Source organism: Taudactylus pleione, unplaced genomic scaffold (assembly GCF_031769625.1).
Source record: "Taudactylus pleione unplaced genomic scaffold, aTauple2 ptg000762l, whole genome shotgun sequence".
Classification (NCBI taxonomy): Eukaryota; Metazoa; Chordata; class Amphibia; order Anura; family Myobatrachidae; genus Taudactylus; species Taudactylus pleione.
This window is the reverse complement of record NW_028285164.1, coordinates 4,292,054-4,304,706: the sequence shown is the minus strand read 5'-3', so window position 1 is coordinate 4,304,706 and position 12,653 is coordinate 4,292,054. Positions and strand designations below refer to the sequence as shown.

Here is a 12,653-nt window from a genome sequence, read left to right as displayed (position 1 = left end):
GCCTGGTGAAAAAAAAAAGAAAATGGAAAAGTCTCTATAGGCAATTTATTTAATAAGAAAATCAATGTTGTAAAAAACAATCTCTACGACAAACATTTTAAAACATATACTGTCCACCAATTACGGGCTGTACTGTGTGTCAAAATGTGAATTATGGGCAGTACTGTGTGGCATAATATGAATTACAGGCACAACTGTGTGGCATAATGTGAATTATAGGCACTACTTTGTGAATGTGAATTACGGGCAGTATTGTGTGGCATAATGTGAATTACGGGGCAGTTCTGTGTATATTGGGGGGAACTTTGTTTTAAAAATTCTGCATTTGCCCCTAGGGCCTGAGGGGCTCCTACCATAACATTAGGAGAGGGAAATGTAACCCAAGGGGGCACAAAAATGTGTGTACCAGTCCCCAAGATTGCCAGCCCTGCATTTTATAGGCATGAAATTGGAATGTAAGGTGATCTGGGAAGAATCTCCATTATGTAGTCAGTCCATGCATAGTTTGGCATTTCTGAATCTTTATCCATTGAGTGTGAGACAAACCCCATGTAGGGTTATCACCCAAGGCTCTGAGACCGAGAGTTATTGTTATGGACTTGAGTCGGAACTCTGGAGAGAGGTTTTGCCACCCAGAAGGTTGAACATATAAAGGGCCATGTTGGGGCTCTGGGCTAGCATAAAGGAGCATGAGGGGGTTCTGGGCTGGCATATAAATGGGTATGAGGGAACATTGAGACATTTTATCAGCATGAAATGTCTCTGAGACTGATATGTTAATTGTACTGTTCTGAGATATGTTTATTTTTGGTAATGGGAGGTGGGGAGGAAATTATTGTGTTTGGCTCCACTTGAACCAGGCCTGTTCATAGGGCTACACTGTATTTCAAGGTTAGGAAAAGAATCCATAACTTGCTTTTCCAACAATAATTTATGCATTCAATGCTGTAGACTTGTCTTGTTTGTATTTATTTGTTCTTCCCATATATATTTTTCATGTTTTCATTTTGCCCTCCTCCCTCCTACAATACTTACTTTAGCTCTGGTTCATTTTTTCTCCTCTTCCTTTTCCTTCTTCTCTCCTCTCTAGTTCTGACAAGCACTGCGGTGTCCTTTCACTTGACTCCTCTCTCTTACTGACAATGTCGCTAGGTTTCAATCTCATTCAGAAGAAAATCAGGTACCTGCATTAAACTAAGTCTCACTGTGAGGCAGTGGCTAAAGGGGAGAGGGGAGGTGGGGGGGGACACAAAATTACCGCAGCTGTAGGTAGTTCTGCGCTGGCGCTGGTTTTATAAATGTAACAGCGCATGCACACCACTGCTTCCAGCTGCGGTAAGTTAGTGTAGAGAGGGAAAAGTATCTATTTCCTGAAGAGCTGGCATCGCAAAATGACAGCTTTTCGGAATAGATAGTTATGGAGAGGAGGAATGATGAATCCTCTGGTAATTAGGTAGAACTCCATGCCAGTTCTAAACCTAATTACCTCCAGAGAATTTTTAGGTATGATGAATAGGCCCCAATATCATGTATTGTACTGTATGCTTGTTGCGGGCTCCTTGTATTTATTAATCTGTGGTTATTTTCTTGGCATTTTGTGCTCAGGTAATAACTGTATAATGTGCAATTCATTATTTTACCCTGTCCTTATTGTAGTCTGGGCTGCACTTGTTAAATCTTCCTACATCTTCCTCTATAACGTCTTATTCAGAACACATACCTACATGCATGTACCATATGTTTCTCATGAGATTGGTGAATGGAATCCTGTGTAATGAGACTTTCTGAAATACTGAAATATTATATTATACAGAATGGAATTATCGGTGATACATCAGCTTTTAAATTGGCTTTTTATCATGAGAGATGTCAGAGAGGTTGATAATTGATAGTAAAAAGTAATGATTTGTACTAAAGGCAGACATATAACTTATACCTAGGGTGTGACTAGAGATATTGGGGAAAGTAGTTGTCACCCTGTGTCCAGTATATTCTCTGCTACTGGTCAGAGAGTCAGATACTGGAATATAAATTAGAGTGTTTAATATACTCAAAAGAAATAACAGAAGTGTGCAGTAAAACGTCAGTAAAGTAATAGGATGTTAAGACATAATACAAAAATCAACAGGTTTAACTAACAGTATATAAGCTAAAATTCTATATTTGATTACAAATCCATTCTAAGAAAAATAATAAAATACATAATTACATTTTCACATGGACAGTATCTACCATTCACGTTACAAAAATCCACCATAAAATGTCAACACAAAAGTAAAATAAGTCATACATAATGCATCTGAGATCACATCTAGCATCTATTCTAATTTGCACCAAGTGAACAAATGCTCCAGCCACAAATATTCACCAACAAGAGCAGTTGTCATCAGCAGTACTGTTTGCAGAAGTCCACCAGTATTTTCTGGGTGAAAGAGATCCATCTGAAACAGACAGATCTTTCTGTACACACAACTCAGAATCGGGAAGCAGTCGGGAAGCTGATGGATGAAATCCTGACCACCGGCTTCCCGACTGTCTAATCCCGGCAAGGTACTAATGACAGGGATCGAAATCCTGACGCCTGTCATTAGACCTATGCCGGGAGCCCGACGCCCAGCATACCGAACGAAGGTAAGCCGGGCGCAGACAGCTGCGGGGGGGAGGGTTAGGTTTTAGGGCTCCCGGGGAGACTTAGGGTCAGGCACTGGGGGGGTTAGGGTTAGGCACCCCTTAAGGAGGGTTAGGGTTAGGGAGGAGTAGATTAGGGGTACTTACCTTTTTAGCCAGTCGGGATCTTCACCCCTGCCGGGCTAGCGCTGTCGGTATTACATACTGATTCCTCAGAATCGGGTCACAAATCAGACTACACTGAGTTGTGACTGAGTTTTTGCTAAAACAGTATGCAGGAGTTTGCTGAGAATAGTAATCATGGATTAGTGATCTATCTCAACCAGTACTGGATGCCCATAGATGAATTCATGAAACTAGCACCAAGACAATGCTGGGAGGCATCGGCAGAGATAACAAAAGGAACATTCACTTCCAAGAATTGGAGCACCGAGCAGGAAGTGAGCATAGCCTTGAGGCGAGAAATAGCAGCAGCATGGCAGGTCAACCAACACCATTCAATGTCGTTGTGCAAAAGCTGGTGGAGCAGGCCTGTGACCTCACTGTAATATGTCAGAAATTTGAAAAGGTAGGTGGTCATACCCAAAAAGATCTGCAGACTCAACTTATCTGTGGATGGATAGGCACGTGTTGAATAGCCTGTGACTTGACAGGATCCGCCTTAACACCCTCTGAAGATAGGAGAAGGACAACATATGGGACCTTGATGAAGCGGCACTTGGAAGGGTTTAACTGCATGTTGATTTCACAGATTCTTAGGAGGACCTTGTGGAGGCGCATGTTATGTTCTTCCATGGTGCAACCCCAAGCGAGGATGTTGTCTACAATGGTATCACAAGGGTATCCCTCAAAGAGATGTTTCATGCAATGGTGGAAAACTTCACTGCCAATACATATGTTGTAGGACATTTGGAGCAAGGCGTACATGCCCACAGGTGTAATGAACAGTGGTGAGCATGGATGTTTTTTTTGTCCAGAGTTATTTGCCAGAATCCACATTTGGCATCCACAGTAGTAAATATCTTTGGAATATCAGCTAATAATTGCTCCACAGTTCTGAGAAGGTGATGCGGTCTCATTAAAGCTTTGTTCAGATGCACTGGGTCAATCCAGATGCATAATGAACAATTTTTTTACTGTAGCAACCAGTGCCGGACTGGTCATTTGGCACTTCTGGCAAATACCAGAAAGGCCAATAGCCTGATGGACTGATTCGGTCTTAAAGCCTGTTCAAGCAGCTCCACTTCCCCCCAGACCCTGATGACTTATAGCATGCCCCCATGACATGTATCCATGTCCCCGTGAGGTGAGGCCACACCCGATGAGGTGAGGCCATGCCCCCTTTTTACGTAAGTGCACATACCTAGGTGTACGCACAAAGAGGATTGGCAGGGCTGATTTAAAGACCCAGTCCGTCTCTGGCAGCAACCATAGCTGACACATCCTGTGGTTTACATGCACATTAACACAGCTATTTAAACCCTCTAAATAAACAAATGTGTCTGCTCTGACAACAGCTTCAGCCCCAGCTAGGATGAGAAGGTACAGTATATGCCTGTACCTTTTTGATATATGTGAGAACCCAGCACAGTAGTATATGCGCCATTCCTTCTTGATCTTGAGCCATGTTTCCGCGATGGTGTCGTTGAAAACCAGGGGATCTATGCACTGGAGACCTTGTGCCATCACAGCCAGACTTCTGACACCATGTAAAGTGGTCTGTGTACAAATCACCACAGGATTCTGGAGAGCTGCAGAAGTGTGCCTTTACTAGCTGCAGGCACGCTGAATAATGGCTGCAGATACACGTCCTGTATAACAAACACTTCCTATATAACTGGATGGAAATGATGCAACTTCCACCATCCACATACATCATATATATACAATAACCTTGTCCATCCCTTCTAAATCCATATACTCATCAAATACAGTGCACATGATGATCTGTCCTATCGCCATCGCTGCGGTGGGAGCCGACTACCACTCCCAATGACAGAGACAATAGGGCCATCTTCGATTATATATGTTTGGGTACATCAGCTCAACTTCTACCACTCTACTGTTAATACTTGAAAGGAAGTATATATATTCCCAAATCTCATGCCAACAATTTGTGGATCTACTGCAGTGATGAGCAACTACACTTGGATGGTCTTCTAACCTTCTTCAGACTGCACATTATATTGTAAATATATTAATTTAATAAATAAAAAAGACAACTATCTGTAATAACATATCAGCCGGCATATTAAATAAAAATTAAAAACTTTAATACACAAAAATAAAGGGAAGATGTAGATGCTGCAAGTGAAGGCTTGGTAGACCACATGCAGCCCCAAGGCCACCTGTTGTCCATCACTAATCTACTGGATTAGTGATGGACAACACTAATCTTGTAAGGGTAATTTGTTACAATCTAAGTATTATTATTTTCCTTCTTAAGTGAAGACTGGTGCTAGTTTTCCATTTGTACAGTCTGTAATGTTGTTGTTGAGCCTCATTACTGCAATTTCAGTACCAAAAACTTCACAGTTGAGCAGGACAATTGTAGCAGCTCAGTGATAGGATGGTCTAAGATAGCGGAGGGTCATCCTATACTGGTGCAATGTTGAATGTCATTAAACTTCACACCATATCCATTCTCAACGGTTCTATTAATTGTGTCATTGTACTGTATGTGTGTATGCTTCATTTTACACCTATTTGTGCCTTGGATATGAGGTGCATTGTACAAATTCATTAAAGTTGGAAGATGCTGGTTTACTTATGTCCAGCGAATGTACTGTAAAATGCAAATCTACATTTTTATTGCTCCCCCCTAGAAAATGATTAATCATTTTATGAATTATTCTTTTTACATTAGGCCCAGCACTCTAATGATGTAGTTATTCCAGTTTTAAAAGGGAGCAAATACAGGTAAGACAAGATGACATTATACATAAAAGTAATATAAAGCATATCTGCAGTTTAACAAATGAGCACATTAGTTTATTACTTTATTATAATTATATCAGATACATTATATATCAGATTAATTACAATATTTGGTCTGGGTTAGACGTTATGTTGTGCCTTATGGTTACAGGTTATGTACCATGCTGTAGTATATGGGATATAATGTAAGATGAGGATTAGGATATGTGTAAAGAGAGTTGTCTCCAGCTGAAGTGAGTGAGGTGGAGCAGCTGACTGATTTTGAGTTGGACCCATAAGAACCTCCAGTCCAAGGGTCAGTTTGTTAGGTCCTGCTATTATTATGCTCAGTAACTTCCTGTATCTGTGGCAGAAAACTCTTTATCTCCGGCCGTTCCTGCCACTCTCAGAGCAGAGCAGGAACGTTACTGTCTGCAAATTAAATCGGATGAAGAAAATAATTCCTTCCCAATATTTACTCAATAATAAATGTTCTGTCATGAACAAGGAAATAAAATAATCTACAAGATTGTACCAGTAGGGCAGATCACCAGATCTAATAATTAGGTCTTATTTTTAATAACACACCATTAGCTTAGTGTAGGCAGTGTCATTACTAGAGGTGTTCGAGCAGTGCTGTTGCCCACGTCACAAGGCCCTGGGGAGAGGAGCGTCACATCCCTTTGGTACCTTCAGATGCTCTGGGGCATCTGCTTCTTGGTGCCAGTGGCGTTACCTATTTGATGTGATGTCACAGCGTCATGTGTATGGGGGCGAGGCCAGCACAGGCCGGCACACAGCCTGCTCCAGCACAGAGTGTAGGCCCTCATTTTACATCACACATAGGGCTGATTCAGAGCCGGACGCTCTGAAAGAGCGCTCGCTCTGAATCAGGGCGTTTTTTTATTTTTTTGGGGGCGGTCTCCTGGCCGCTCGCTTAGCTGTGGGTGACCACCCACAGCAATTGCGAGCGGCCAGGTGATGGTCGCGATGGTCTCGACGATCTCGACCATAAGGGCTTGCGAGGAGACCCTTGTGGTAGGGTCTCATTCCCGCAAGCCCCAGTGAGCTTTCAGCTCTATTAGAGCCGGAAGCTCACCCACTGACATCACTCGTGATGTCAGTGGGGCCGCCCCCAAATGGCAGGCGTTCCTTCGGGAACGCCTCCGTTTGGCCAGCCACCCCCCCTGCCCACCTCCAAAATGGGGCAAACTGTCAATCAAAATCAACAGCTGCCCCGCTTTGGTGCGAGACCCATAGCGACGGAGCGCCCGTCGCTAGCCGGATATCGTGCATGCACACATCTGAGCTGGCTCCGGCGCGCGCATGCGCAATGGCCAAACATCGACGGCATCGTGAGCACATAGTGCTTGCGAGCGGGCACATTATCAAAGGAATTTAAAATAATAAAATGCTGAAAAAAGGTAATAAACACAATAGTATCCTATGCGTCTCCTTTACTGCTAGAACTATGTAATAATTAGTATCCGAGCTATGTATTAATTAGTGTCAGAGCTATGTATTAATTACTGTCAAAACTATGTAATACTGTCAGAGCTATGTAATAATTCTGTAACAGCTATGTCAGAATTATGTAAAAGTATCTTGAGATGCCTTTAACACTTTTATAACTGAATGAATTTAAGTCACAGCACAAAAAGTGCTTTAATTGTTCCAAGTGTCAAACTTTATGGGCCGCAATGTTACTCTTTGTGATATGGAAATATATGTGGTGTGTTTAAGTATAAATTGTGTAACTAAATGCACTGTGTGTCTCTATTTTACTGCATCGAAAATGACTTCCAATATTATATTATACACCTAGAAAATGACCCCAACACTTGGATGTATTAATTGTATGTAGAAAGTTATATTCATAGCAGCCATGATCATACATTGCCCTGTGACTGAGGGGCCTATTCATCAACACTAAAATAACGTTTTTAAGTACATTTTCCTTAAATAACGTTATTTTAGTATTCATGAAGCCACTTAGCATAGGAAATATCACTGATATCTCCTTGTTAAGCTCCCCTGCGTTAATTTCCACACTCCCCATACATTAGTACATCAGTATGGGGATATTAGTACATTAGTATGGGGATATGGAAATTATGGTATTCATCAAATTCCGAAAATTATGTATTTTCGGAATTTGATGGAGGTACTATCCGCCACTGTGAGGTGGCGAATAAGAGGACAGACTTACCTGTGTCAGCATGTGCAGATCCCCTGGAGTCTTCCCCCGGCACTCTGATGCGTCCTCTGGCTCCGTCTGCAATGCTGACATTGTGTTCTACCAGCAGAACACAATAAAGTTTAGAAGAAAAAACAAAACATTTTTTTTTTCTAAACTGCACTGTGTGCTGCTGGGAGACCACATGACAGACCAGCAGGACGGAGCCAGAGGCGCTGCAGCGGGCAGGTAAGTGCGGGACTGGGGGGAAGTGAGCGGAGGGGGGAGGGGGGGTTGGGGGGGCGCACACAAACTTACCACAGCTGTAAGTAGTGCTGCGCATGCGCTGTGTTTATGGTTGTAACAGCTCATGTACAGCACTCATTCCAGCTGCGGTAAGTCAGAGCAGGCAGGGAAAAGTATCTATTTCCCGAAAAGCTGTGATCGCAAAAATGACAGGTACCGGAATAGACAGTTATAAGGAGGAGGAATGATGAATTCCTCCGGTAATTAGGTAGAACTCCATGCGAGTTCTAAACCTAATTACCTCCCTCGATATTTTAGGTATGATGAATAGGCCCCTGAGTCTCTCCTGTGCTGATTATTCTGTGTATTGTCCTTCAGGCTAGAGCTGACATGTGCCGGCCTCTTCCGCTGCCAGAAGACTGGAATTCAATTCCAGGTGAAACATCCGGTGACTATAAAATATAACTTGGAATCCTGGGATGATCACATGAAGGGAATTCAGGGGGATAGATATGAGATTGTGAGTCCTCTGTTCAACATAAGAACAGGTGACCCTCAAGCGGTGTCAGCAGTGTACCTACCTCATTATCTGTGTATAGCAGGTAAGTCACACAGTGATGTAAGATATAATATGGCCGAGTAATAATGTATGTCTGCAAAATGTTGTTTGCTCAGTTTATCAGTCAGAGAGTAAAAGCCAATAATTATTTATAGCATCACGGAAGTGCAACCAAAACTATACAACTCATCTTCCAATCATTTATAGGGTGAAGGAGTCAGGTAATAATTCTCAGTACGCTTTATTCTCTGGAAATCTGTTTACAATCTATTATTTATCACACTACTAATAGTTATCAAATGATTAATGTTTATAACAGAACGAGTTTTAATTAGTAACAAAATATTAACCCCCTCCCTCTCACCGATGCACACATACAGTACATACATACGGTACATTAACACGCACATAGACCCAACAGCCACATAATGCCTTCTAATCATCACACTTAATTGTTGCATCGCGCACACTCTGTAAGTATCATATATAATCCTTACTGTACATTGATTTTACAGTATACCTAAGCATACATCACTACACTATACAGGATATATTATACAATATTTACTCAGAAATAAGTTTGGCAGGTCATTATAAGAGGCACTATAAGTACTAGAGATGTGCGCAGACCCCCGTGTTTAGGTTTTTGTTCTAAATCATCATCTTGTTTTGATTTTGGCAAAACCACCCTCAAGTGTTTTGGTTTGGATTTGGTTTTCGCTTTAGATTTCCTTTAAAATGTTATAAAAAGAACTAAAATCATGCAATTTGGACCTATTTTTGTTCCATTAGTATTAAAATCAACATTGTTCATTTCCAGTAATTTCTAGTCATTTCCAGTAATTTCCAGTCAATTTTGACCACCTCACAGCACCTAATATTACATGAGAAGGACTTAAATGCAATCCCAAACACGCTAGATCCGGATTTTATACCCGCATTCCGGATTGCCAGAAGACCTGTCAGGACTCATTTCCACTTGGAACCTCAAAGTGATTTCAAACTGGCACTCGATTGGGACCCCCTAAGTTCGGGTGTGTTTGTATTTCATGAAAACTGAACCCACACTTCTCTATAAATGACTGGATACTTGAAATAAGACTTTTGCCCATAATTGATATTGGAAAACACACATCATTGTAGGTTACATTTCAGAGACATACAGTATTGAGGCTTAGAGTCGTACACATTTACGTCAATAGTGCAGGAGAAACATACTGTACATATTATTTTTTGAGTTTCATTAATCTATCACTATGTGTTATTATAAGTAAACAGTTAAATCCATTGATATAAAGATTTGTTTACAGCACATCAAAGTATTCTTTATGCATATCATCAAGTGACTCATACAGTACTCAATGCAAATCATCATTGACTAAATTTTTGTAGTCATCATCATCATCATCATCAATTACTTATAAAGGGCTTCTTATTCCACAGCTTCTGACATATATGACATACATGAAATACATAATTACAGGTACATATGAACAATGCTTTGATGTAAATAACTGTGAGGACAATACCCCAATTACTAATTAAAGAGGTATCCACCTATAGCAGCTGCCTTTCCAGTAAAGCTAAATATGCTTACTGTTACAGGCCCTCAGGTTTCTACTCCACTTAATACAGGCTTATCACCATGAGGTACTGTTAGGGTAGAATGTGTGTTGGGTCAGAGCTAACAGCAGGCAGACAGAATTATTAATGTGGCTGGTACAAAATTGGGTCAGGGCAATCAGCAGACAGATAGAATCAGATTACAGAGTGAGGTCACAGCTGGTGGTAGACCAAGTATCAGAAAACAGTGGTGGGTCAGGTATGGAAGCAGACAGTCAGTATTATGTAACAGTGCTGGGTCAGGGCTAACAGCAGGCAAACAGAATTATTAGTTAATGTGGCTGATACAAAGTTGGGTCAGGGCCATCAGCAGACAGATAGAATCATATTACAGAGTTAGGTTACAGCTGGTGGTAGACACAGTATCAGATAACAGTAGTGGGTCAGGGATGGAAGCAGACAGACAGTGGCAGATAACAGTGCTGGGTCAGGGCTGGAAGCAGACAGACAGTATTGTGTAACAGTGCTGGGTCAGGACTAACAGCAGGCAGACAGAATTATTAGTTAATGTGACTGGTACAAAGTTGGGTCAGGGCAATCAGCCGACAGATAGAACCATATCACAGAGTTAGGTCACAGCTGGTGGTAGACACAGTATCAGATAACAATGCTGGGTCAGGGCTGGAAGCAGACAGACAGTATTATGTAACAGTGCTGGGTCAGGGCTAACAGCAGGCAGACAGAATTATTAGTGAATGTGGCTGGTACAAAGTTGGGTCAGGGCAATCAGCAGACAGATAGAATCAGATCACAGAGTTAGGTCACAGCTGGTGGTAGACACAGTATCAGATAACAGTAGTGGGTCAGGGATGGAAGCAGACAGACAGTATTATGTAACAGTGCTGGGTCAGGGCTAACAGCAGGCAGACAGAATTATTAGTTAATGTGGCTGATACAAAGTTGGGTCAGGGCCATCAGCAGACAGATAGAATCAGATTACAGAGTGAGGTCACAGCTGGTGGTAGACACAGTATCAGATAACAATGCTGGGTCAGGGCTGGAAGCAGACAGACAGTATTATGTAACAGTGCTGGGTCAGGGCTAACAGCAGGCAGACAGAATTATTAGTGAATGTGGCTGGTACAAAGTTGGGTCAGGGCTAGCAGCAGATGCACATTATTAGCTAACAAGGCTAATGGGAGACGAAGAGTATCCAGAGAAAATCCAAGGTCTGGGGTTGGAGTGGTCAGCATAAGTCAGGGTTAGAAATGTGTCAACAAAAGAAGACCAATCCACAAGGGATCAGTAGCTGGAGGGTATGCTGATCCTTGTAGTGCCATATTGGAGTATCCTGGTGTGCCTTCAGGGAAGTTGGCTCCTATTTAGATACACATAAATTATTGACCCAAAGTAGTTGCTATTATCATGTAGTAAAGACCCACCAGTGCAGAGACACCATGCCACAGCTTGTGACTTACCATATGTTTGCAAATCTATGTAACTGAGATCTCTGCATTAGTATTATTATGTACAGTAGGACGTTGGTCTATTTCACTGGGATGTAGTCAGGAAGCCGACCACTGGCTTCCCGACTCTCTAATCCCGGCAAGGTACTAATGACAGGCATCGAAAACTCGACGCCTGTCATTAGACCTACACCGGAAGCCCGACGCCCGGCATACTGATTAAAAGAAAGCCAGGTGTGGACAGCCGTGGGGGGGGGGGGTTAGGTTTTAGGGCTTATGAGAGGATTTAAGATTAGACACTCCCCCGGGAGGGTAAGGTTTAGGCTAGGGAAAGGGGGGGTTAGGGTTAGGCAACTCCTGGGAGACTTAGGGTTAGGCTGTGGAGAAGGGGGGTTAGGTTTAGGCTCTTGGGGGGAGATTAGGGTTAGGCACCCCTAAGGTAGGTTTAGGGAGGAAAATATGGTCAGCAACGCTTACCTTTATAACGATTGGGATCTTTATCCCTGCCGGGCTGCTTCTGTCAGGAATTGAACTGTCGGCCATGCGGCTGGCGGTAATACCTACTACACCCATTTCACTGGCCTATTGCAGTGTGCTGGGGAAATAGCTTTGTTTATTCTTGTCTAGATTAACCCCTCCCTAACATGCTCCTGTGATGGGCCAATAAATTGATTTGAGCATATATAATTCTGTGTATCGCAATCTAAGTAATGCAGTTCATCTTATGACAAGGCAGGAAACTGTCAGCAGTACATGTGGCAGAGGGGAGAGGCTATTTAATGACCAATGGTAATGCAAGGATCAATAGGAATGGAAGAAAGCTGGAACCCATTCACCCTGCAATGCATACTCACAGGACCTGTAGGGAGCAAAGTGGCTAGGACACTTTAGCTGTTCCCCAGGCAAGCTGCCAGAGACCCAAGAGGAGGAAGTGACATCACAGAACTAGGAAGACAGAGCCATTGCCAGGCAAAGGTCCCAAATGCATCAGAGACTGCCATGATTCTAACAATAAAATATTAAACTACTATGTGGTTGTAAAAAACCTTTAGCGCAAAATATTATGCAGTCGGGAGTCAAAATGCGTGTACCCTTGATA

At 42.3% G+C, this 12,653-nt stretch overlaps 1 protein-coding gene across 1 annotated transcript in view; it reads left to right on the top strand.

Moving 5' to 3' along the window:
* The window catches only part of LOC148476932 (uncharacterized), a 181,822-nt gene that overhangs the window by 140,211 nt on the left and 28,958 nt on the right, over positions 1-12,653 (top strand). Inside the window, exons 13-14 of the mRNA XM_088457527.1 lie at positions 5,495-5,547; positions 8,345-8,568. Coding sequence (XP_088313653.1) covers positions 5,495-5,547; positions 8,345-8,568 — 277 coding nt within the window. The remainder of the gene's footprint in view (positions 1-5,494; positions 5,548-8,344; positions 8,569-12,653) is intronic.